The 27,935-nt window shown below is 47.7% G+C and overlaps 1 protein-coding gene and 1 long non-coding RNA gene across 5 annotated transcripts in view; one reads left to right on the top strand and one right to left on the bottom strand.

Moving 5' to 3' along the window:
• The window catches only part of AGO2 (argonaute RISC catalytic component 2), a 50,714-nt gene extending 38,528 nt beyond the window's left edge, over positions 1 to 12,186 (bottom strand). For all 4 annotated transcript variants that reach the window (XR_014566779.1, XR_014566780.1, XM_083749088.1 and 1 more), the window contains exon 1: positions 10,301 to 12,186. Coding sequence is in view for 2 of the 4 variants with exons in the window: in XM_083749088.1 (XP_083605214.1) it covers positions 10,301 to 10,343 (43 nt within the window). In the remaining 2 variants the exon portion in view is untranslated. The remainder of the gene's footprint in view (positions 1 to 10,300) is intronic.
• LOC310849354 overlaps positions 1 to 27,935 on the top strand; it is a 561,267-nt gene that overhangs the window by 530,155 nt on the left and 3,177 nt on the right. The window lies entirely within an intron of this gene.

Below are 27,935 nucleotides of genomic sequence, written 5' to 3'. Positions count from 1 at the left end.
TTGAGATTCCCATGGACTGCGAAAAGATCAAACCTATCCATTCTTAAGGAAATCAACCCTGAGTGCTCATGGGAAGGACAGATCCTGAAGCCACCTCATGAGAAGACTTTGGCCACCTCATGAGAAGAGAAGACTCCCTGGAAAAGACCCTGATGTTGGGAAAGATGGAGGGCACAAGGAGAAGGGGACGACAGAGGACGAGATGGTTGGAAAGTGTTTTCGAAGCTACCAGGATGAGTTTGACCAAACTGCAGGAGGCAGTGGAAGACAGGAGTGCCTGGCGTGCTCTGGTCCATGGGGTCACAAAGAGTCGGACACGACTAAACGACAACAACATGCCACACAAAGATATTCTCAAGGCATCCCTGGAAACTCTGCCGGTGCCCACCCATCAGGGACAGTGCCCATAAAAATGCTCATAGGCCACAGAGGAAGCTGGTGAACTTAGAGCAAAGGAAACAGACCTCCAGCACTGTCTCACAACACTTACAACATTCATATTGGTGTGACAACATCCCCCTACTTTATCAGCCCCAGTGGCACAGCCAGCAATGACCCCGCTATTGCCAGCTCCGAGGCACCCCCTTGGCAGTTCAAATCTCTTCATGCTGCTCACAATCACTGTTTTATGTACACAACGAAGGAGAGGAAAGAGAACCCAGACAACACAGCACGCAAAAGATACCTGCCACCATTCCTGACTGTGTCACTGGGGCCAATAGAAGAGAAGAGTTTGGATTTGATACCCCACTTTATCACTACCCTAAGGAGTCTCAAAGCGGCTAACATTCTCCTTTCCCTTCCTCCCCCACAACAAACACTCTGTGAGGTGAGTGGGGCTGAGAGACTTCAGAGAAGTGTGACTAGCCCAAGGTCACCCAGCAGCTGCATGTGGAGGAGCGGAGACGCAAACCTGGTTCACCAGATTACGAGTCTACTGCTCTTAACCACTACACCACACAGGCTCTCAGTGTGAATGGAGGGGGTGTTGTGGCAATCTCTAGCAATATATGTGCAGCTGAGGCAAATCTGTGTGAAAGAGGCATATCCCTATCATGAGTTCATCAGAACCCTCTACAGGTAGCCCCAACTAGCACAGTTCCACTATGCGCTAAAAAAGCTCAACAACTTTGATCAATTCAACGGGTAGATCACTGCCGTGTTTTGTTTGTTTTTTTAGTGGGAGTAGATCGCAGTCTCTTGGGAGTTGGACATGCTTGTTCTACAGAACTCTGAAGGGCTGCTTGCAGCCTGTATACAATACTGAGGTACATGACCTGTCATACGACTTTCTATAATGCAGCTGGCTTGTTTTAAGGCAGTACAAACCACAGGAAAATTTAATATATTCCTTCTGCTCAAAGAAAACTTGCATATTACGATGTCAGACATGCTAAAGCTTTCCATATAAGAATTTATTTATATACAGACAACTAGATGTCAGTGAGAAGAGTTCTAGCCTAGGCTTCTCCCTAATCTGCTAGTTTCCCATGGCCTTCTCTATACACATCCCTGCAGCCTGAAGCAATACAGTATGGCAACAATATTATTGCCTCCTCTGCTGTATGTGTGAACTAGGCCTAAAATGTCTTAAATTATTCAAGCTTTGTTTTAGCTTCACAGAGAGAAGACGCCAAATAAATCTAAGTGGATCGATCAACAGGAAAATGCTGCAGTCAGATGTCATATTATGTCAACAAGAGCATTCATTGAAACAGCCATTTTTGTTTCTATAAACCAGGGGTGGAAAACCTGTGGTCTGTGGCTCTCCAGATGTTGCTGAGAATACAACTCCCATCGTTCCTGACCACTGGTCATGCTGGCTGGGGCTAATCGGGGCTGAGAGCTCAATAACATCTGAAAGCCACATGTTCATCCCCTCTGCTATAAATAAACAATTATGATATCAGACACATGTGTTCAAACTAGCATTTGCCATCCAGAAAAGAATATGGATTGGATTCAAACTAAGTTTAGTTAAACTTCAGTCCTAATGAAATCAGTGGGACAAATTAGCCATGACATAACTGAAGTCAGTTGAATTCAATAGAGAGTAAGTGGTTGGATCTAGAATTGGTTCCAAAGATGGTACTCGTTTGAGTACCATCTTTGGAACAACATAAATACATCAAAAAATTAAATATCTATCCTAACTAAATGGAACAGCTTGCTTTTTAGAAAAATACTGAGGCTGACAATTAGTTTTCCCACCCTTTGCAAGATTTTAAGAAAGAAATAGATGGTGTTTTAGAATTCTCTTTGTCTTTGTTAGACAGAGTAGCGCAAAAACAAGCTGTTGGGATCAGCCTCCATTAATTAATCAAAAAGTGGAATCACCCAAAGCCTGGGAGTAGCTTGTATACATGCAACAGGAGCCAGAAGTGACAAGTAGCATCAAAAGCAGCCCATGTGAGCAAATCCCACCCTGTGTAGGACTCCAACATCTGGCTGCTTTCATTTCATCCAAGACCTGCCATGGCCCAGAGACTGGAACAGCAGAATGGCAACTGGAACAGCTGAGGATGGGACAGTGGATTGTATACACCTTTTCCTCCCCCTTTACTGTGCCTCTTGCATCTGCTGCCAGAAGCTGCAAGAGAAATCAACAGCTGCCTGAGTAAGGAAGCCCAACACAGCGAGGAACTAACCTGATGACTGAGCTACTGTATATTAAATGCACTGAAAGCTGCCTTCACAACTTTGGTTAAAGACTGGGGTATACTGTAATGTCAGGGAACTGCCATCGGAGAGTCAGGTGGTGGAAGGGCTCAAGGAGGCTAAGAGACCCTCAGATGCTGAGGAAGGAACCAGCAGGGGGAGAGGGAGAGTTCCTGCAGAAACTCAGGCGGAGGGATGGCTCCAAGATGCTTCCAGTGAGAACAGCGGGGAGGGCTCAGGACCTCCGCTGGGGACGCCCACTCCGCGCAGGAAACTGTCACGCAGAGAATCCAGACGTAGAGTTTCCGTTAAGGAACTCTTATGTTGGCGTAAATTCCGGAAGCGTCCACTGACGGATTCTGCCAGCGATTGAGGGAGTCATGCTTTGAGGGCTCCCGTAAAGGCAGAGCTTTGAGACCTATGCAAAGCTCTGAGGGATTCAGCTTTTACGCACAAGCAGCTCATTATCCCATCACATGTAAATATATCCATGCATATGGAAATGTATCTATCTAAGTTACAACTTTGTATATTATACAGCTTTTTATGTTATACAAAGTAATACTGAAAACCCAATTAATCTAGAGCTTTAACCGCATCCACCTTTATCAATCTGCTGGTAAGGGCCAACACACTATTTAAAACCTGACCTTCAAATAGCATAGTATCGATGTCTTAATGTATTCTTTTCTTTTCCGGTTTTAATGTATGTATGTGTTTTCTCTTGTTCTTTTTGTAATTTCCTTTGGGTTGTCTGTGGCAAAAAAGCAACTAATAAATTGAAGAAGAAGAATCTCATTTTTTTTAAAAAAAAGTGTCATTTTTATTATAACTGTTGACATTTAAGTGGCATATAAATAAATTGCTTTCATTTTTTAAGTGGTCATTGAATAATTTTTATATTTGCAGTACAAGCAGAGCTTGTGTGGAGGTTATATTCTCGTGGTAGCTTCCCATTTGTGGAATGCTCTCCCCAGGAAGGCTTGCCTGGCACCTTCATTACATATATTTAAGCGCCAGGCTAAAACATTCCTCTTCTCCCAGGCCTTTGCCAAATTAAACAATCTATGGCCTTAAACCCTCTGTATGTGTGAAAGAGAGAGTGTGTGTAAGGGTTACTGTTTTTGTTTGTTACTATGGTGTGTATTTTTGTGTTGTTATATTGTAAACCACCCCGTGGTTCTTGGAAGAAAGGTGGTATGGAAGTTTAATTAAGAATAAGAATAATTTCCACTCAACTAAGCTAGGGGTAGGGAACTCCTGTGGACCAGATCTAACCCACAGCCTAACCTGATCCAGCTCGCTGCCACAGGAGGGTACCTGTGAGTGGTTCTTTGCTTTTCATGCAGAGCAGTGGGGTGGCTACATGTTCCCTCAGCTGGCACTAGCTGGAGGGAGGGAGGAACAGAACAAGGAAGATGTTCTTTGTTTTTTCACCAGGGCAGCTGGCTCCTCTTCTTAGGTGACACTTGCTTCAGGGAGGAAAGGAAAATCAAAGGGACAAGCAAGTGCCATAGGAACAAAGCAGGGGGGGGGGGGGAATGAACAAATCCCTATGCCCCACAAATAACCCAGAGATGCATTTTAAATAAAAGCAAACATTCTACTCATGTAAAAACACACAGATTCCCGGACCGCCCACAGGTCGGATTTACAAGGTGATAGGACCCAATTCAGCCCCCAGGCCTTAGTTTGCCTACCCATGAACTAACACTACACATCAATGGGTTGAGGGAATGGAAGGAAAGAGAAGTGGGGGGAAGGGCTATCCATCCATGGGGCTCTGCTTCCATCCACTGGGGTGTGGAGCTGTCTTACAGTGGTACAGCACATAGTTTGTATGCAAAAGGTCCCAAACTCAGTACATAGCATCTCCGTGTAGGAGTCCTGTCTGAAATCCTGGAGAGCCACTGCAGGTCAATTTTGACAGTGTTGCGCTAGGACCATCACTGGTCCAACATGGTGTAAGGTAAAGTATATGGCGGCACCCTATGTTACATTGTCAGTGCCAGCCCTGCCCAATATTGGCTTCAACTCCTTCTCCTCACTGAATCTTCCCACTGCTCAAGGACCATTCTAAGTAAAAAAGAAAGAAAAAGTTACCCATCCCTGGCCTAAGTAATTATTTGAACCAAGACTATGTACTGATGGAGAACATTTAGGAAAAAATGGTAGGAGATATTTCTTTCATGTGATTTGGGTGTATTGCATCGTTTTAACGTGGCACACAAATCTATTAGTTCTCTCCTACTATAATTCAGGCAACACAGAGAAGTAAAAAAGTGCACTTTTTAAACAGAATCAAACTCTCAGCATGTAAACCAATGAAAACCATTTCTCAGATTTCTTTTAAATCTTTACAGAAGAAAAAAAATGTGACACAAACCATTTCAAGCATTACAACATGTGCATAAATTAAGCTTATTTACAAATTAAACTTTTAATTACACAAAACCAAGAACACACAAGTAAACATGCTTTACTGGATTTCAATCCAGCCACCACTTCAAAACACACATTTCTCTCACACACACCATTTAACTGCTGTGCTGTAACAAAAGACATTGTGTAAAAAATTAATGGAGATGATACTTTATGGTAAGCAACTTCCACAAAGTTTGGCTTCAGTTCTGGAGAACTCAAAACCTTATGCTCAAAGGCAAGTGATTCAATAAAAAGGTACTATGTAAAATATTTCAGATCTTGCCTGCTACAAGTTAGGATTTAAGTCCTGAAAACATAAAACAAGTATATTGGGTAGAATGTAAAGTCATGTAGTTGTTGAATTCCTCAACTAGGAATTATATTTGGGCTTCCACTGTAACTTGCTGGGACATTTCCCCCTAAAAGGATAAGGGCAGTACTTCTGGATAATATCAAGAATTCTCCAAAGTCTGCATCCTGTTTCAGACAGTGGTCAAGCAAATGCTTCTGAGAAGCACAAAGCAAAGGGATGAAAGCAATAGCCCTCTGTGCTGCTGCCCCATAGCAGCTAACATTCAGCAGTCTCTGAACCCAGAAGGGCTAGATGCCTGCCAATCCAAAAATAACTAATAGTGTTATGTCTCAAAATGAAGAATTAGTTTACCACTCACTAAACACAATTATGCTGGGCCCATTGCATGTATGCTATTGGGAAACACCTGTGCCATGAAGAACGAATATGAAGGGAAAATACTTTCAGGGGGTACAATTAACCTTGCTTAGTATCAGGCAGGCTGATTCTGAAAAATCATCTATGCATTACACTTCACTTATTCTTACTACATTAATTCAGTGACAACAGCATGCAAACTACGAGATAGCTGATCAGAAGAAACACAATTCCTTTCCAGAAGCCTTGCAATCTACATTAGGCAGGCAAGACAGTATTCATTTATTTAATGTATTTATATCCCACCTTTCTCCCAATCAGGGGTGAAGAAGAGATACAGGACTGGTGTGATATGGAAGTGGCAACTGAGATATTGGTAAGATCCCACGGTATGTATCTGAACACTACATACAGCAGGGAGGGCAAAGTCACTCCTGCTGTGTTTACACTTTACAACTCTATGGGCAATGTCAGATGACTTCCAGGCATTAATAATAAATCTAACATTTTACACCTGTAGTAGAATCAGTGGTAGAAACTGAACTATGAAAGCTAGGAGCTAGATGGCACCTTAAACTTAGGTTATGGGTGCAACAACGGAATGTTTAGGTGCACTTTTTAAATAAAAAGAATACAAAGTTCTAAATGAATAAACTTAAGAGGGTATCTTTTCCAATCTACAGAGAGTAGCTGGAAGTGGGGAGGCAGAAAAAGGTCCTCCTTTCCTCCCACTCTGCAGTTTTAATCTGAAATCTTAGGTGTAGTACTGCACCCTGAGCTCAGAAACTGGTCGTGCTAGTGAAATTCCCTGTCGCAAAATGTACCTAGAGCAATGGGTGTTTTCAACACTGGGTACAATACACCCCAACCCCAACCCCCCAACACACACACACACACATGATGGAGTATCTTTACTAAGGACAGGCAGGGAGCTGAATGTTTTTAAATCAGCAATGCTGGAGGAGTGGGGTATGCGGCTAAGAACTGCTGCCAGAAAAGAAAAGTTGCTTTGCTCACGTTTGTCACCTATTTTTAAAGGGCAAGATAAGTGTTTAACTTTGCATGATGGACTGGTAGGTGCCGCAGAAACATGCTCAACCTCTGCAGAATGTTCTAAGAAGCAAAGCAAACTTCTACTATTTTCACAAAACAGCACACACATTTCAGGAGGGGAGACACACTCCTCATTAGAAATAGTGCCAACAGCATCCAAGGAGCGTCCACAAAATTAAAGACTTGGCACAGCTAGAGCGCACCCTGGACTAACTAATAGCTATGTTTTCCTAGCAACAAGCATCAGGTTTGAAAGCAGAGGAAAATGCAACTTCCTCACAACAGAAGCAGTTATTAGAAGGGAAATATCTGATCTGATCTGATGCAATAACTATACAACTGCATTTTTAACATGCTACCTGTCTGGAAGCCCCAGGTAACATGCCTTAAGTGAGATGCCCAGGAACATCTCAAATACAGTGGTACCTTGGTTAAAGAACAGCCCTGTTTACGAACTATTCAGTTTAAGAACTCTGAAAAACAGAAGTAGTGTCCCAGTTTGCAAACTTTACCTCGGTCTAAGAACGGAAGCTGAACAGTGGAAGGGCAGCGGGAGGCCTCATTAGGGAAAGTGCCCCTCGGTTTAAGAATGGTTTTGGTTTAAGAACGGACTTCCAGAACGGTTTAAGTTCGTAAATCAAGATACCGCTGTATGCTAATTCAACAAGGAGAGTAAGAAAACAAAAAGTGGTTTTAGACTGGATAAACTCTGTGAAACCCTAGCTAGTAATATGTTTAAAGGGCCGCCAGAGATGTTAAACTGTTTAAATTTATAAATTTTGACTATATGTAGTATATAAAAACAAGAAAATAATGGAACAGCAACTGAGCTCAGTACACTTCATTGATCCAACACATTATGGGAAGTCAACCTGTAGCAAAGGGAGCTAGTTTGTTGCAAACATATCCAGGAGCAGCACATCTTCAGACTCCCAAGCTGTTTGTCTTTATGCTTGCTTTCTGTTCAGTACAAAAGGCATGGATGCAACATGTGCGCTGTTGTGGGACTATTTTTTTGACCAGACTTGTGGCACACTTGCCAGACAAGTTTACCAGCACTTCCATACATTCTTATTTTGGGTAGTTGTTTCAATAAGACAAATATTTGGTACAGAAGGAATAAACAAAATCCCTAATTTCACCTGTTCAGCTTTGATGCTGTATTGCCTGTGCACAACATAATGTAACTTGCACAACACACACAAATTATACACACACAAAGTAATTACAGTGTCCATCAGTACAGAGATATTTCCAGTTCGGTCCAGCAGTGAAAATGTTCTCAATCTGAGGGTTGCACTCCATATTATGAGAAGGGGCACAAAAATTGTCAGGTCACTCTGACAACCAGAAATGGACCCCTAACATAAGGGGTCCCCCCTATTCTGTCAGGTTCTGGATCCAGAAGAGATACTACATGGGCATAATGTGAATGGGGTGGTGGTGGCAGTTACTGTACCCCATATCAGTAAACTTGGAAGTGTGAGTAAACTTGTAACCATACCTTCGCACTGAAACAGAAGTGCAACATTTGGTGTGCAGCTGGCAGCAAGATGCTATGAAGACATATGAGAAATGGGGTGTGCATATGTGTCTGTGTGCAATATATTATTGTGTTTATATCCCATCCTTCCTCCAAGAAGCTCAGGGCAGCATACATAACATCCCACTCCTCACAACTCTAAGAACCTGTGTTGTGTAGTGGTTAGTGTGGGACCAGGATTCAAATCCCCATGCAGCCATGAGACTCACCAAGTGATCTTGGCCCAGTAACTATTGTCTTAACCTAACCTACCATACAAAACAGCTGTAAAGGTAACGTGGCACTGAAGAACCATGTACATCACCTTGGGTGCCTGAAGGAAAGGCAAGATATAAATATAATGCATAAATATCTGTAAACGAGGATGAAAGGCCCAAGGTTGGTCAGCTTCATGCCTGAGTGGGGATTTGAACCTGTGTCTCCCTAATCCAGCACATCACACTAACCCAAATGCATATATGCATTTGTGCACACACATGTGTAACAGTATGTGTGTGTGCACATACACAAAAACATACATTCATAATGTACATAGTGATATATAGATACACACACTCCCACAAGTATCTTGTTGGTCACTGTGAGAACAGGATGCTGGACTAGATGAGCCACCAGCCTGATCCAGCACGGCTTTTCTTATGCTTCTTCTATATGTGTGCATAAATACAATCATAGAATTGTAGAGCTGCAAGGGACGCCAGGGTCATCTAGTCCAACCCCCTGCAATGCAGGAATAAATGGTGGGCATTATATATGTGGTGTTGCATACACATACATATATAAAAAGGCAAGTCCACAGTGGTTCTGTTTTAGCACCAGCGAGCCTCTTGGATGGCAGCTAATGGAGCATAACAGTAGTGGTGGACTGAACTCATTTCACATCCAGCCCAGGCAAAGATACTCCTGCCACCATCTCCCCTACCTAGACCCTGTCTGCCCCCATCTTTTTGCCAATGCCCATTGTTCAGCTTCACTCTCTTAAAACTGCAAACCGGGCGGGGGGGGGGGTCCCCCATTACAACAGAGAAAGACAACCACAACACTGCGAGGGCAGCCACTACCAAAACACAAAGGAGGCAGCCATACAAAACACACACACACACAGGCGCCCCCTTAATTTATTTATTTTTCCACTTCCCTCTTTCCCGCCCCCCCCCCCGCGCAGCCAGGGGCCCTGATGCTTCGCGACCACCCAACACGCCCCCCCCACCAGGGGGTCTCTCAGGCAGCGCTGTCGCGAGGACGACCATCCCTCCCTCGCAACCGGTCTATGGGGGGGGGGCGTTGTGCGTGTACGCGTGTTTTTCACTTTAAAAAATCAATTGCGGGGAAAGGGAGGAGGGGGACCCGAAGTGCAAGTCTGTGTGCAAGTGGTTTTTATTACTTTTATTATTTTTTTTAAAGGAGCCTCGGGAAGCGCAGCCCCCTCCCCCCCCCCAACTCCACAGCTGAGGTAAAAAAAGCGGGCTAGAGGAGCCTTAAAAAAAACGTCTTCTCCCTCGACTCGCAACCGACACCCTCCCGCTGCTGCCGCCCTCCTCCTCCTCTTTCCGGGTCTCGCCCAGGCAGCTGGCGGAGGAGGAGGAGGAGAGCCGGCAGCGAGGGAGGGAGGCCGGGCGGCTGAGGCGAGACCGCCGCCGCCGCTCTGAGGGAAACGTACCGAGCGCCCCCTCACAGAGCCCGGCCGCGCGAGAGGGAGGGAGCGCGCGCACCTCCCTCCCTCTGCCCCCTCCCTCCCGAGAGACCGTTGGCGGCGCCTCGTGCGCCTCCTTCGCTGCTGCTGCTGCTGCTGCTTCTCCTCTCTCTTTCTCCTCACACACCCGGTTCCCGCCTCAGCGCTGCCCACCCATTTAATTTTTTTTTTTTGGGGGGGGGGAGAAGCGCCGCCTTTCTCTCCGATCCCTCGTGGAACTGGCGGGGTTTGGGGAGGATAGAAGCGGCAGCTCACTCACCGGGTCCCGCGGCGACGGGGGCCGCTCCCCCCGCCGTGTACATGGCGGCGGCCCTCGGGCGGGCGGCGTGGCGCCCTTTTCTTCTTCTTCTTCTATGAGGAGAGCGGCGGCGGGCGGGGAGGGGGGAGGCGAGGCGGTAGGGAAAATAATAATAATGGTGACGATGATAATGAAATAAAAATAAAGCCCGCCTTCTCCTCTTCTTCTTCCTCCTCCTCCTCCTCCCTCGTCGGCTGGAGCTCCGCTGCCGAGGCCCCCCCGCCAAACTCCGGCGCCAGGAACGATGATGGTGGCTTTGCTGAGGGCGGAGGGAGCCGAGCTGAGGCGAGGCGGGCAGGGCCCGAGAGGAGGAGCCGGCGCAGGAGGCCGCGGCGGAGGGCGGAGCCGGCGGAGGCCGCGGACGAGGTGGGAGAGGAGAAGGAGACCGCGGCGGCGGCGGCGAAGCCAGACGCTCCGCCCCGTCAGGCGCCGGCCCTCCTCCGCTCCCGGCTTTCGTTTCCTCCCCTCACGCAGCGGCGGTGGCGGCCCCGTTGCCTCAGATGCCCTCGTCGCACCGTGTGCCTCGCCGCCTCACGTAGCACTTTTAAACTTAAAAAAAAGCACACACACAAGCCAAAATCTTTTTTTTCCCAAGAAGACCAGGCGCTGGAATGTTTTTGAAGCGAGAAACAAGAAGAGAGCATGAGGGGAAGGGGGTTTTTTTGCGTGTGTGCGCGTACTTTTTAAAATCACCTCACACTTTCGGGTTCGACAAAGATGGCCAAAAAGCCCCACAGAGACTCCAGCTCAGTGGTTCTCAAACTTTTTTTTTCTCCCTCTGAGCTACGCTTTCGGAATAAAAATGTGCTCGCGCCACGGCAATTTTTTTCATTGACAAGAAAGTAAAACGGAAAGGAGCGACACACAGCAGTGCTTGAATTAGGACATAAAACACCACTGCTTTGTAATACGGCCACGAGACATCCAGAAAATATAAAACGATGCGGCTACTTAAGAGCATTCCCAAAATATAATATTGATTGTCCTTGAACCTTCCCGCCACACCACGGTGTTGCACAGCACCCTTTGACAACCAACTGGAACACGAGTCTCTTTCTTGAGGGTGGGGAGAGACCCTAAATGGCAGCAGTTCAGCAATGTCACATCCACTAATATAGTAACCTAGTTTTCAGACATGGCATAAGCTCTTCTTGCTGGGAGTTAAAGAAACGAAGATGTTGAAGAGAGAAAAAAGTTGTTGCTGGTGATAAATATCAAATGATGGTGAGATTTGAAGGCAGATACTACCATCCAGTCCAACTATGCCCATTTACAAAATACTATTTTTTGGCACCTGTTTCTGAGTCTTTTCAGTGGTATTGTCCCATCTATGAAAGAATGCCTCAACCCCAAGAAGATCATCTCATACCTATGTTACTGTCTCTTTCCACCAAGTGAACTCTTTGTAATGTTGGGTTATCCCTAACAATTGGTTTTTGTGTTCTGGAGCGATTCTGACCTCCCTGCCAGAATAGAGTGGGATTGTTACTTCTCTTGATCTGAACATTATACTTCTGTTAATGCATTAGCTTTTTTTGCGGCTGCATCACACCGTTGACTCATGTTAAGCTTGTGGTCCACAAAGACCCCTGGATTCTTTAAGTCAGGTTTAGACCATCTTATATTTGTGCATTTATTTATTCCTGCCTAAGTGCAGGACCTTACATTTGTCCCTATTGAAATTAATTTTGTTAACTTGGGCCCAGTTCTCCAATCTGTTGAAGTCATTTTGTATTCTGATTCTGTCTTCTGTGGCATTAGGTACCTCTCCCAGTTTGTTATCTGCAAATTTGATAAACATTCCCTCAATTCCTTCATCCAAGTCATTTGCAAAGATGTTGACCAACCCAGGACAGAACACTGCAGCACCCCACTTGTCACTTTTTCCCCAGGATGATAAGGAACTGATAATGAATACTTTGGTCAGTTAACCAGCTACAAATCCACCTAACAGTTTACCTCGTTCAACCCACATTTTATCATTCTCAGGATTTCTAGAAATTATGCCTAAATAAATGCAAGATATCTCTAGTGCCCATACATAGGCACACACAGGGAAGCCAATGTGAGCTTTTTTAACAGTTCCTAGGACAATTATGTTTTCTGCCTTATTTGCAGTACAGTATAATGAACATAGGAAGCTGCCTTGTACTAAATCAGACCATTAGTCTGTCGATCTCAGTATTGCCTCTTCTGTCAGCTGCTCTACTTGAAGATACTGGTGAAGATTTGATACGGATCGGAAAGGGGGGGGTACCTTCTTTGCCCCTCTCCCTTGAACAACCGAGGCGATGACCTCAAGGGTATCCCCGTTCACCCACCCTCAGTTCCCCTCACCGTCGCACAAGCACCACACCTTCCCCAGAGCCCCTTTCTACCACGAGCGAAATAAGCTCGAATATATGAATGTATTCTCTTATCTTTTCCTATGGCTATTTGCGCTCCATACTCAGAACGAGTAGACCGGGCGCTCCTGTATCTCCGCTTATTCCTATGGCTGCGTCCTGGCCAATCACAGCCATGCATTCGTCCTGCAGGAGCTAGCTCAGGCAGCTTTGCACGCCTCATTGAACCTACTGACAAGCTGTTGACGGCCCCCCACTGTGAGAACAATGGATCCGAAACTGGAGAACTCGTAAAACTGTCAAAATGTATCCATTCCTGTTACAATGTATCCATTTTGTTTCCGCTTTTGATTACCAATACCAAATAGACCGAATCACATAGGAAACCTTTGGAAATTCACATAAAATCAACCACAACTCCGATTTCTTTGCTCTTGGTGTCATTCAACTCAGCCCCTTCTGGACTCCATGATGTGATCCCTACTTCCATAATCCCCGGAGCGGCCAGGCACGTACACAGGAACTTCTTAATCCTGTCAGATCGCTTCGCATAACCCTTTCCCCGGGCAATACCAGGTGGCAGACGATGCATATCTATGGCCCTTTGTCCTGCCACCACCGGTACTTGATAAATGATTGTCTATGTGTATTTCTCGCTCTACATATTTCCCCCTCCCTTGTCTCAAATATAAATGAGTGTAACCCCACCTTTTCTCTGAGACACTCATGACGTGTGTAATATATTCATGATGCAATCCGTGAAACCCAACCCTCCCATAATGAATTCATGACGTTTCGTGCACTGTATTCTGGGACTTGGAGGGAACTTTTAAAAGTTTATGTCGCCCCACTCTCGGGGTTCAATCTCGTCTTGAACCTGTTGGCCAATAAACTTGGATCTTCGGCAGTTTGCTCCTGTCTCCGGCTGAGCTTCTTTCTTCCGCAAGAATCCACGGACTCTGTCCGATTGGCTGGGTGGCAGGGTAAATACGCACCCAGATTTCCGTAACAGCTTGGCGCCCAACGTGGGGCTTTGAGCGGTTCTCCCGAGCTGCTGACCGGGGGCCCCGAGATCTTCAGCCGGCTCCGGGCCACTTTGCCTGGGAAGACCCTACTGGGACCTCCGGCCATCTTCCGGGCGGTAATCGAAAGCCCCAGGAGTTCAGCCGGGGAGCAAAAGGGATCCAGCCGGCTTATTCATCGATCCCGGGATCGGATCAACACAGAAGACTCGTGAGTATAGGAAAGAAATCCAGTGCACTGGTGGGAAAGGGGGTGGAATTCTCCTGGCAACCGAATTCTCTGCCCTCCTCTCTATCGCTTCTTCTCACCTTTCTCTTGGTCCAGTTAGCGAGAGAGACCGTGGACCGCCGCTCGACCCGAAAAGGGGGTTCTGAGCTCTATCCCTTTCTCTAAACTCTCCAGCCAGCCGCACCAATTGGGAGCCCGAAGGGTAAGACGGAGAGACCCGACTTGAAAGATAGCCGACTCTCCGCAACGGGCATCCCAGTTGAAAGCAAGGGGTTGGAGCTCTTTTTCCGATCTTCCCGAGCGTCCTTTCTAGGGGGCAGGAAGTGGTCTTGCTTTCTATCCTAATCCCAGCCGCACCGGTCGGACTACGTACCCCGTGTACCGTAAGCCCGCTTCCGAAAGCAAGGGGGATTTTCGATCCGAAATTCTATCCAGGGACGACCCGATCTGGCACCGCATGGCGCGGGCGTTCAGTAGGGCCCCTTTTCCTGAGAGTGATCGATAGGTAGGAGGTTGCCAGGGGGGGAATAGCCCATGAGGAATTGGGCGGGACCGGCAGAGTGGAAAGGGACCCCAGATTACTGGTTAAGGAAATAGGAAAAGGAAATAATACCGGATAGCTAGAGCTCTTTAAACTCTCTAAGGAAGTTGCCAAGCGACTAGAGGCCACTCTTATACTGCAAGCCCTTTATTGGCTCACCAAACTTTACCGACCCCTATCCCTCTCTCCTCTTTCTTGTCTAGACACGCGTGAAATATACTATGGGTACCCAGGCTTCCAAAAACGAGCGGGCTCACTCTGGGAGGAAGGCTTCCAGAAAGCCATCCCGATCCCAGAAGGATCCCGACTCTCCTCTCCAATTTGTTATCACACATTGGAAGTCGATTCCTGGCCACGAGTTATTATCTAAAGAAAAGTTAGAGGACCTCTGCTCTGAGATCTGGCCCGCCAGTACCACCTCGGCTAAACCTGAATTGCGCTGGCCGACAGGGGGTTCGTTCAATGAAGAGCGCTTGAACTATTTAAAGAAATACTTAATGGAAGAAAAACCTCGCCAGTTGGAATACCTGGCTGCCTTCGAGGCCGTAAGGAGAGTGCTCCAAGCCCCGAAGGGAACAACTTCTTATCAGCTACCTATAATGAATCCCGGGCGACAGCAGATGCCCCCCCCTTATGAAGACGAAGATATACAGCAGGCCCTGGTTCACTTTTACTACCAAGGACCACCGCCGTCTGACAGCGGTTCGAGTAGCGATGGAGAAGGGGGGGAAGGGACTCAAGACAGTAGAAGAGTCACAAGGCTACAAGCCAAGAAGGACCAAAAGGACCTCGGGTTTACTAAAACTAAGGACTCTGGACAGGCTAAACCCAAAGACCCCGGACAGACCAAAGCTAAAACCCCTTCCTCAATGCTTCACAACACCATTGAAGATCCCGCCCCAAACAGAGATAGAGATCTCCCCTCCGAACCTTGTGGGTCTACGGCAGAGTCCCTGAACTATAACCAAGGAACCCCAGGGCCTTCTGACCAAGTGAGCTCTACTGTGAGCTCTACCGCGATCCAAATGCCTCTAAGGGCTTTGCCGATCCCGCCTCTCTCACCTGACGGAACCCCAAGAATGGTGTATACGCATCATCCCTTTTATACTTCGGACCTCGTAACTTGGTCCAACCAGATGCCCTCCCTGAGGGACGATCCGGACAAATGTCACCGCCAGATCAGCGCAATCTTTTCCACCCACAATCCTACCTGGGCAGATGTCCATGTCCTTCTGAATGCCCTCTTTAACGAGGCAGAGAAGGCGGACATCCTGGCTAAAGCCGGGGAAGCTATAGAATCGCCCGATTACCAGAGGGGACGGCCCCAAGGATTGCAGGCGCTCACCGCACAATGTCTCCGAGTAGAACCTACATGGGATTATAACACGACAAACGGGATCTGGTGCTTAAAATTATTTAAGAAAGCCATTCTGGACGGCGTGAAGGCTGCAGGTCAACGCACCGTTAATTGGACCAAAGTCCAAACGGTAATGCAGGGACCAAACGAACACCCTTCTGATTATTATACGAGATTGGTCTCTGCCATCAAGACCTGGGGGGGGATAGACCCCGAGAATCCACAACATGAAGTAATCGTTAAAGGCTTCTTCAAGGATCAGGCCTGCCCAGATATTAGGAAAGCCCTGAACCTTCAAATTGGATACGATGGAAAAAGTATAAATGAAATCTTGTCCATTGCGAAATCCATCTACAACTCTCGAGATGAAAGAAAGAAAAAGGAGAGTAAATCCGAGGTCGAACAGATCTTGGCCTTGAGCATGGAGACTACCTATGGCCCTAACCGAGGTAGAGGCCTCAACCGAGGAAAGGGGGTCCGGGGAGGAGGACCTCCTAACCCCTATAGGCAATGGGGACCGGGGACTGGAGGGTGTTACTACTGCCAGGAAGAAGGTCACATAAAAAGATTCTGCCCTTACCTAAATACGTCAACCTACGGGGGGCACGAATCCAAGTCCTTCTCTGCTCGAGCCAGCCACCCTCCTTTCCCCCCGCAACCCAACGTAACCCCAGGGTACACCAACCACCAACCGGCGACTTATGCTCCACCAACGCCCTCGAACCCGACGCCTCAAACCCGACCCCAGTCAGGACCCCGGACCCAGATGACAGCCATAGACCAGTCTGCTCACCCTTGGGCGAATGCCACTGCGCCTCCCTTGCATCCTCCAAACCAACCACCTCCCGATGATCAGGACACCTATTGACAATTAGAAGGGGATCCCACTCAGACCCAAACCATCTGCCCCGTCCTTGCACTGTCACCTGAGGACCCGGTCTGCACTATTGAGATTGACGGCCACCCCTATCAATGTCTGTTGGACACAGGGGCTACTTATTCCACCCTAACCAACAGCCACCTGGAACCAGGGACAGTGACCAAGAAAGTAATGGGACTGGACGGGATACCCCGCACTTGCCCGCTCTCGCGACCGGCTAAGGTCACCCTCGGACCATTACTAGCGGAACACACTTTCCTTTTAACAAGTAGCCCTGTCAATCTCCTCGGCAGAGACCTCCTCTGCAAACTTAACGCCACCATTAAATGCTCCTCCGATGGCATTTACCTACATATGCCAGGGGACTCTATTCCCATGTTCCAAGGTATCGTTCAGGAATCTAAAGCGGATCGACAGTTTCCCGAACTCCCTCTTGACCTAGAAACCGACTTGCCCCCCTCCCTATGGGGCACTGAATCAACCTCAGTCGGGCTCTTACTCTCCGCCACTCCAGTCAAGATCACGTACCGAAGTGACCTACCCTTCCCATGTACCAAGCAATACCCTCTGCCCAAAGAAGCCATAGAAGGTCTAACACCCATGATTGAGGACTTCCTCGAAAAGGGGATCCTAGTCTCGTGCGCTTCACCCTGTAATACTCCAGTTCTCCCGGTCAAGAAACCCGCTAAAGAAGGGGAACCTATACGGTACCGTTTTGTGCAGGACTTGAGATTAGTGAACCAATTCGTAATACCACGACACCCAGTAGTGGGAAACCTGAACTCCCTCCTAAACGCAATTCCAGCGGGAACGACTTGGTACTCCGCTGCGGACCTGTGCTCCGCCTTCTTCAGTATACCCCTGGACCCGACCAGCCAATTCCTCTTTGCATTTACCTGGGGGCCCGGTCAACTAACTTGGACCAGACTTCCCCAAGGCTATGTAGAGTCGCCCGCAATTTTTTCGGCCATATTACATCAAGACTTAGAGGACATCCATTTACCGGCTAGCTCCACCTTACTCCTTTACGTGGATGATATTTTATTGTGTTCTACCACTGAAGAGGCGTGTAAGATAGATACTAAACACCTCCTATCAGAACTGGCAAAGAAGGGACATAAGGTGTCCCCAAAGAAACTCCAATATTGTAAACAAGAGGTCAAGTATCTGGGACACATCCTGGGTGTAGGGACCCGAAGTCTAGCCACTGACAGGATTGAAGCAGTCACTAAAATCCCTCTCCCAAAAACGAAACGACAGCTGCGCGGCTTCCTTGGCATGGCCGGCTTCTGCCGAGCATGGATCGCTGGTTACAGCGAAATAACGAAGCCCTTAACTGTTATGACGCGTCAGGACCACCCAGACACTTTGGTCTGGGAAGAGGAAGCTTACAACTCTTTTGAACGACTAAAACGGGAACTCAGATCCGCTCCTGCCCTAGGATTACCCGACTACCGAATCCCGTTCAACCTATTTATTCACGAGCAAATGGGAGTAGCCTCCGGTGTCCTAACCCAACCCTTCCGCGACCAAGAGAGGCCAGTAGCATATTACAGTCTGCAACTTGACAACACTGCTAAAGGGGCTGTCAGTTGCCTGAGAGCCATTGCAGCCGCTGCAGTCCTCCTCGAGAAGGCTCAAGAAACAGTTCTGGGCCATGAAATCACCCTTCACGTTCCCCATTCGGTCTCAACCCTCCTAACTCTAAAAGGATGCCACCATTTCTCAAACTCACGCCTCAACCGGTACGAAGCCCTCCTCCTAACCCCAACCAATGTTACCATTAAACGTGTCAACTCGCTAAACCCCGCTACCCTGCTACCCCTTCCCGATGATGGCACCCCACATCATGACTGCACCACCATAGTCCGGCAAGCTGAAAAGCCTCGTGAAGACTTAGATCATCTTCCCCTAGAGAATCCCGACCTAATACTATATACTGACGGCAGCTCTAAAGTAATCGACGGGGTTAGAAAGACTGGGTATGCAGTGGTCACCGACTTCGAAGTACTAGAATCAAACCCAATCAACTCCCAGTACAGTGCCCAAGCCGCTGAGTTAATCGCGCTACTGCGTGCCTGCGAGATAGGTGAAGGGAAGCGGGTAACCATTTATACCGACAGTAAATACTGTTTCGGCCTGGTACACACAACCGGTCAAATTTGGCTCCAGAGAGGCTTTCTAACCGCCGCCGGGTCTCAAATCTCGCACGCCGCCCTAGTTGAGCGACTTCTCACGGCGATCCATTTACCTGCCGCTATAGCCGTCGTCCACTGCAAAGCCCATACCAAGGGTAGGGACTCAGTTTCTAAAGGAAACAGACGAGCCGACAAAGCCGCACAAATGGCTGCCCTACGCATTCCTAACAATGAATCCGAGTTTCAAGCCCTCCTGCTACCAGCAGACCTAGACCTTACAGAAATTTACAAATCTGCCCCAGAGGATGAAAAGGCTATGTGGGAATCGATAGGTGCCACCGAACAACAAGGCATCTGGGTCCTCCCCGATGGAAGAACCGTCCTTCCAAAGGCCTGGACTCCAAAAGTAGTGAGGATTCTTCATCAGCGGACACATTGGGGAAAAGGGAGATTAATGGAACATGTAATTAGATCTTGGTATGCACCCGGGATAGCTGCTGCCGCAGCAGCAGCATCAAAGAATTGCATTACCTGCCATCGCTTCAATCCGAAGCGTGAACCCAGGAGGCCACCGGGAGCCAGACCATGGGCCTTTGTCCCTTTTGAGAATTTGCAACTTGACTTTATTGATCTGCCCCAATGCCAAGGCTTTAAGCATGCTTTGATTATAGTGGACCAATTCTCCTCGTGGGTGGAGGGATTCCCTTGCCGAAGAGCTACCGCATCCGTAGTTGCCAGGGCCCTCCTACAGGATATTATTCCCCGCTATGGCATACCCCGACGCCTTGACAGCGACAGGGGAACCCACTTTACTGCAGAAGTGGTGCAATTAGTTGCCAAGACACTCCAAATTAGATGGGATCTCCACACCCCGTACCACCCACAATCCTCTGGCCAAGTAGAGCGCATGAACCAGGAAATAAAAATACAGTTGGGCAAACTTTGCAAGCTCACTGGCCTAAAATGGGTGAATGCACTCCCACTGGTCCTTAATAACATCCGCAGCGCCCCAACCGAACGTTTGAAACTCTCTCCATTCGAACTTTTATTCGGGAGGCCTCCTCCCGTCTACAACACTTTATTCCCACTCTCAGAACTGGAGCTAGGAGAAACAGAACTTACTAATTATGTTATTCAGCTCCAGACACAATTACAACGTCTCCACCACTACGCGGCCATCGAGGGACAAAACCTGCCCATCGACGTCCATGCTCACTCCTTCCACCCTGGTGACTGGATTCTCGTCAAGGTCTACCAGAAAGAACCACTCCAACCCGCGTGGGAAGGCCCCTACCAAGTACTCTTGACCTCGCCAACCGCCGTGAAAGTAGGTGAGAAGTATTCTTGGTTACATCATACTAGATGCAAGTCCTCACCCCCTCCACAGGAGACGGAAGAAAGCAACGGTGAGGACTTCACATTTTCGACTCCACCTACTCCACCGATCTCATATATTGACGACGACGCTCAACAGACCGGACCAGCAGATCGGGGCCAAGGTCGGGCTCAACAGACCGGACCAGCAGATCGGGGCCAAGGTCGGGCTCAACAGACCGGACCAGCAGATCGGGGCCAAGGTCGGGCTCAACAGACTGGACCAGCGGATCGGGGCCAAAGTCGGGCTCAACAGACCGGACCAGACACCGCGACATCCAACTGGACGTCCGAAATCATCCCAGATACCAACACCATTAAGCTACGTTTCAAACGCGGTGACAGCCGCGTTTGACAGCTTCCTTCGTTTGACAGCCTCGCTTTTGACAGTTCATCTGACAGCTTCATTTGACAGCTCCATTTGACAGCTCCGTTGACAGCTTCCTTCGTTTGACAGCCTCGCTTTTGACAGTTCATCTGACAGCTTCATTTGACAGCTCCATTTGACAGCTCCGTTGACAGCTTGCTTCGTTTGACAGCCTCGCTTTGCAGCCCTCATTCGTTTGCCCCACACGCATCTACACCATGAATCTGGCCTACGCCGTTCTTCTTCTCGCCGCCATGTCCTGGGTCACTCTCACATCATCAGACCACTGCACAGGGTTGCAAACAGACTATCACTTCTTGGACTATCATGAGGTCGAGACGGGAAGGTCTAACCCTGATCGAATGGGGGACTTTGATTTCTGCCTTCCAGAGTCTCGAGTCTTACTGCGCCATTCTTTAGTACCCCGACTCGCCAACGACGAATACTGGGAACTTTTCGTCCGAAACAAGGACCTGCGCCGTATCGGGTCCGCGGCCCTCACTCTTGACCACTCCTCTTACCGGCTGACCTGCCAAAACGGGACTTATCTTCTCTACGCCAACGGAGAGATCTCCCACAACCCGAACTGGACCGAAATCGAGATAGGAGGGGCCTCCCACGTTTATACGGACTCAAATCACCCCTCTGGAAACTTGATTTTCGGGTTCCAGTGTCTCCTCTCCACCCCAGAAACCCGGAAGTCTCAACTCCAGGGACTCTGCCTGCGACGATTCTGCTGCTTATGGAACCTAGGGGTCACTCACGAGTGGAAAGGGGCTGAATATCTCGAAGGTTGGCATCATCCTATACACCCTTCACGCCCCCCCTCATGGGACCACGTCGGACCCCTGAGATGCGGCGGTATCGCCAGGGATAGGCGACTATTAAACACTACTGACCCACTCCACCCAGTCGGCACGGCACCTCGACAATTCGGCACCGACTCTGCACTCCCGGGAGAAGACCTCCTCTCATCCTGGGAGCAAAACTCCTACATTAAACTTCTCAGTCAGGTGGCAAAGGAAGCACCCTACCCAGACTGCTGGATCTGTGCCCACGCGCCTAGCCACCTCCAGCAGAGTCTCCCACTAGTCCCAGTGCCAGTGACCCTTGAACAATTCCGTTCCGGAAACGTTACTTCCTGGAACCTAACGGCGCTCAACTTGACACATCAATATCTCTATCTCACCGGCCCTACGAAGGGGCCCCTTTGCCGCAGCTTCTCCGGAGAAGGAACCTTCATTGGATCCAGTACATGTTCAAACACTCTCGAAATCCTGCCCACTGGCCTGGTCACCGTCACCAGTGCAAGAGAGTCCCGGACTTTCCCTAACCTTACCGTCGCCTGGGCCGCTGCCGTCGGACACCCCTTTAACTGGAGACCCCAACCCTCAGACTCCATGCTGTTGCAAACCTTTGCCTCCGGCAGAATGGAATCTTACCTCAGCGGCCTATTCTGGGTGTGCGGACACCGTGCATATACATGGGTGAGCCCACACATGTCCGGATCCTGCTTCGTCGGCTACATTGTCCCCGGAATTAGGATCGTCCCACATCTACCCCCCGGAAGACAACGGAATAAAAGGGAGCAAAAGGAGTTGTCAGATCTGTCAGATGTTGCTGCAAATGGAGAGACCGTAGGCCGAGCACTTTTCCCGGCCTACGGTGCCGGTTCAAACCATGTGGATATCCTTCGACTCACCGACATCCTCCTTAAGTTTATGCAGGAGGCGACCCAGATCACGGACTCTCTCATGTCGGAACTAACCGAGGTAAGACAGATGGCCTTACAGACGATGATTGCTACGGACTTCCTCTTATCTAGTCAAGGAGGCACCTGTGCCTTAATAGGCACCGAGTGCTGCACATACGTGACTGACCAGACCTTAAACATAACTGGGCATTTGAACAATATTCACGAGTTAGCAGGGAGGCTACACGATATCCAACATGAGGGACTATCCGATGTGGACCTGTGGGGATGGTTACCCAAGTTGGGCTGGCTCCGACAATTATTGAAAGTCATGCTGCTCATCGTCTTGACCGCTGGTCTTTGTGTGTCTATCTTATGTTGTACTGTGCACTGTATTAATCCCTGTTGTTCCCTCCTCCGCCTCCGCCACCCTGCCTCGCCTAACTCCTTCTCTCTTCGAGCCTATTCTCGTTCCCAACATACCCCCACCTTCCCTGACTATGTACAGATGAGGCATCTGGGAGAAGGGGAATATGAGATCACAGAAATTTAGCGTTCCTGTGGTGCGGAGAAAGGATTTGCAAGTTCCTTCAGAACTTTTGATGCAAATCTATCTCCGAATGGGGGACTGATACGGATCGGAAAGGGGGGGGTACCTTCTTTGCCCCTCTCCCTTGAACAACCGAGGCGATGACCTCAAGGGTATCCCCGTTCACCCACCCTCAGTTCCCCTCACCGTCGCACAAGCACCACACCTTCCCCAGAGCCCCTTTCTACCACGAGCGAAATAAGCTCGAATATATGAATGTATTCTCTTATCTTTTCCTATGGCTATTTGCGCTCCATACTCAGAACGAGTAGACCGGGCGCTCCTGTATCTCCGCTTATTCCTATGGCTGCGTCCTGGCCAATCACAGCCATGCATTCGTCCTGCAGGAGCTAGCTCAGGCAGCTTTGCACGCCTCATTGAACCTACTGACAAGCTGTTGACGGCCCCCCACTGTGAGAACAATGGATCCGAAACTGGAGAACTCGTAAAACTGTCAAAATGTATCCATTCCTGTTACAATGTATCCATTTTGTTTCCGCTTTTGATTACCAATACCAAATAGACCGAATCACATAGGAAACCTTTGGAAATTCACATAAAATCAACCACAACTCCGATTTCTTTGCTCTTGGTGTCATTCAACTCAGCCCCTTCTGGACTCCATGATGTGATCCCTACTTCCATAATCCCCGGAGCGGCCAGGCACGTACACAGGAACTTCTTAATCCTGTCAGATCGCTTCGCATAACCCTTTCCCCGGGCAATACCAGGTGGCAGACGATGCATATCTATGGCCCTTTGTCCTGCCACCACCGGTACTTGATAAATGATTGTCTATGTGTATTTCTCGCTCTACATATTTCCCCCTCCCTTGTCTCAAATATAAATGAGTGTAACCCCACCTTTTCTCTGAGACACTCATGACGTGTGTAATATATTCATGATGCAATCCGTGAAACCCAACCCTCCCATAATGAATTCATGACGTTTCGTGCACTGTATTCTGGGACTTGGAGGGAACTTTTAAAAGTTTATGTCGCCCCACTCTCGGGGTTCAATCTCGTCTTGAACCTGTTGGCCAATAAACTTGGATCTTCGGCAGTTTGCTCCTGTCTCCGGCTGAGCTTCTTTCTTCCGCAAGAATCCACGGACTCTGTCCGATTGGCTGGGTGGCAGGGTAAATACGCACCCAGATTTCCGTAACAGATTGAACCCAGGACCTTTTACATGCCACTTCTGAAGCTGGGGCAACAAGGTTGTGGCATAATGAGGCTGTCACTTTACCTATTAGCCTCAAAGTGTTACTAAGGTTTAGAAGGCAGCAAGTTGCTGTGACCTTTCAGCGACATTAAAGTGCAAAGGTGCAAAGTTGGCAACCCAGTCACAGCCCCCTAGTCTTGCTGGCTAGAGCTTCGGTTGCTGGCTTGGCAAGCACAGCAACTGCACTGAACCCAGGCCAGAAACCGCTATAGGTGTGGGAGCAGTTTCAAAGCCATAGCTGACCCACCAAGCCATGCTGCTGGGGCCCAGTTCCTTGATTGGAAGAGAGGGAGGCCAAGAGAACTTTGAAAGCGGGTGGAATGACTGAGGACACATCAACTCAGCTGCCACCACTCCATCTTCCAGCCATGTCAGACATACAGTGGTACCTCAGGTTGCATACGCTTCAGATTACATATGCTTCAGGTTACAGACTCCGCTAACCCAGAAATAGTACCTCAGGGACTTCCGGAGGCGGCGCGAACGGTAATGGCTGCCCTTTCCTAACTGGGAGAGGGAAGCTCCGCTGGAAAAGGGTCGTCCGCTACGGCGAAGCGGAGACCCATTCTGGAAAACCGCAGGCAGCGGAAGCCTGCGGTCTCGGGACCCGGCGGGCGCCAGGAGCAACCCCCGAAACGTTGAGGGAACCCCGTAAGGGGCTCCGGATCGCAGAGGGGGCAGCGGCGCTGTGGGTCTATGCGCATTCAGCGGAGCGAAGCCGCGCTGCCGTTGCCGGTGAGCGCCGACCTTTCTTCCTGCAACACAAGATCCTAAAATGCAACAACCCGTGAGTAACTGAGGACTTAATTAAATTTTGGGACTAAAAATATTGAAAATAAGCTGAAAGCGGAGAGACGAGGAAAAGGAAGTCCGTCTTCCGCAGCCATTGACCTTTAAAGCAAAGAGCAGGAGGAGTGGAGGCATAGAGAGAACTTTTGACAGCTCAGATTGAGCACCCGCAGAAATTACTTTCAATCCCTTTAAAGACTGTAAGCAACTGAATTTTGGACTTTGATCAGGACTTATATATTCTCTTCTTTGTGGATTACAATTTTATTTAAGAAGCCCAGGTGTCAGAACTGCCTGAGCAGTAGAACTGTCAGACTGCAAATTTGGATACATTGTACTTAAACTTTGAGACAGTCTGAGGGAGTTCAGAATGGTTACGTTCTTGCATTATGGAATTCCAGTAAGCACAACTTGAAATATTGTGGCAAACCTAAAACCAACTCTGCTAAAACTACTTTTGTGAAGATCCCTAAGTACTGGTTCAGATTTCGTATGATTGGAATGGACTCTTCTTCTTAGGACATTTTATGCTCCCCCTAGAGGATTGAGGATTTATAACAAAAACATTGTTTTACTTTCTATTTCCCGGCCCTCTGTTTGACTGTTACCATCTGGGCCGTAGCTTTCTTATGGGAACAACTCAGCTTGACCTTGACTGCTAGATAACTTTGGAATGAGTGGCGCAAAAAGAAAGGGATTAAGAACTAGACAAACAACTCTGACAACCTTAACTGCAGCCTCACAAACACGTAGATCATCTGTGCCTACTCTGCCCTCGGAGGAAAAAGCTACCTCCCTGTCACAGGCAGGGGAGGGAGAAACTGAGGAATTACAACTAGAAGAGATGGCTTCAGGAGGATCTGGTTCTGTACTAGAGAGAATTCTTGAGAAATTGGAATCTTTGGACAGGAAAGTTGACCAACAAACTGCGAAAATTGACCTTAATACAGAAACTTTAAACAAATTATCTGGGCAAGTTGCACAGAATGCACAAGCAATCGGACAACTGAAGGAGGCTGCAGGTGAAAATCAGAAACTGGCCGAAGAGACCAGCCAAAGAGTGGGAGAGTTGGAAAAAGAAGTAAGGCCGCTCAGCAAGCAGGTTGGGGAACACCAGACCTACCTTTCTATGTTGGAACTTCGGAACAGGGAGACTAACTTAAGGATAAGATCGATACCAGAAGTGGAAGAAGGTAACCTAGCTGAGTTTTTGACCAAAGAATTCTCCAAGTTCTGGGGTCTAGAGGAGGAAGACTTTAAAATTGTGTCAGCCTTCAGACTTGGAAGACTTACAAAGAGAGAAAAGCCCAGAGACTGTTTGATTACGTTGAGATCAAAGGAGGAAAGGGACAAGATTTTGGGCCTGCACTACGGAAGATCTCTGAACATTTCGGACAAAAGAATTGAGATTTTTAAGGACATTCCTAAACAGCTGTTGGATCTCAGATCTGAATATTGGGACTTAGTAAAACTGTTGAGAAGCAACTCAATCATCTTTAGGTGGGACTTTCCCCAAGGATTATCCTTTACCTTTAGAGGGAAGAAGATTAAAATTAGAACTTTGGAAGATAGGGATAAGTTTTTGACTGCCTACGGAGAGGACCTTCACAAAGGACTTGAACTACCCTCAGGGCCTGAACCACCACAGGTACCTGTACCTCAGAACCCTGAAGACTCACAGAACAAAACACCATCCCAAGGAAACTAAACAGATCTATCCAGGATGTCTCTGCAACTTTTAAGCTGGAACATAAATGGCTGTAACAGCCCGGAAAAAAGGAAGAAAATCTTTCACATATTAAAGAAGGAGCAACTAGACATCACTTGTCTACAAGAAACACATGTGACTAGGCTCCACAGAAAAATATTGGTAAATAAAAGGTTAGGCCAAGAATTTATATCTTCGGATTCAGTTAAGAAGAGAGGAGTGGTGATATATGCAAAGGAGAGCCTCTCACCAAAATTTCTATTTAAAGATGAACATGGAAGAATTTTGGCAATTGAAATACAGCACCAAGGAGAGAAAATTTTGATATTAGGAATCTACGCTCCAAATGAAGGGAAATCAGAATTCTACAAGAAGTTGCATGAGATTATGCTGGATTATCTGGACTATGATAACATCATCATGATGGGAGATATGAATGGGATCGTTTCAACGAATATGGATAGGTCACAAAGCCAAAAGGTTACTAAAGATGGCAGACTACCAAAGACATTTTTCGAAATGACAGACAATATGGACTGGATTGATATATGGAGGACAAAGAACCCCTTGGGGAAAGAAGGAACATTTTTCTCTGAAGCCCAACTGACTTGGACAAGAATTGACCAAATATGGATTTCTAGAGGTCTGGCTCCTAAGGTGAAGAAAGTGGAAATCTGCCCAAAGACCTGCTCCGATCATAATGCGTTGAAAATGGACATGACATTATTACCAACCGGCTCCTTTAGATGGAAGATGAATGACAACTTGTTTAGAGATCAGGAGATTATTAAGAAGGCCAAAAAAACAATAAAGGACTACTTTGAGATAAATTTGAACACTGCTGTGGAAAAAAGAACAATCTGGGACGCAAGCAAAGCTGTGATGAGAGGGTTCTTGATACAACAGAACGCCATAAAGAAAAGACTACAAAATGAGAAAAAGGATAAGATTTTGGGGAAAATTAAAGAGTTAGAGAAGAAACTAAGAGTAAACCCGAAGTCACAGCCGATCTTGAGAGAAATTAAACTTCATCAGGCACAATATTCCAAACTGATAAATCAGGAAATAGAATGGAAGATTAAATTAATGAAACAAAAAACATTTGAATCGGCTAACAAATGTGGGAAACTGCTGGCTTGGCAGTTGAAGAAGAGACAAAAGTTGAACATAGTAACAAATTTGGAAATAGAAGGAAGATATATTCAGAACCCGGTGGAAATTAGAAAATGTTTCCAGAAATATTTTAAGAAATTATACACTCAAGGGCCACAAAATGAGGAAGAGATTGCAAAATTTTTGGAGAAAAATGGACTTAAAAAACTATCACAAGAAAATAGATCTCT

Source organism: Podarcis gaigeae, assembly GCF_964106915.1.
Source record: "Podarcis gaigeae genome assembly, chromosome: 7".
Lineage (NCBI taxonomy): Eukaryota > Metazoa > Chordata > Lepidosauria > Squamata > Lacertidae > Podarcis > Podarcis gaigeae.
The sequence above is the reverse complement of the archived record's forward strand: the minus strand, read 5'-3'. Positions and strand labels throughout refer to the sequence as shown.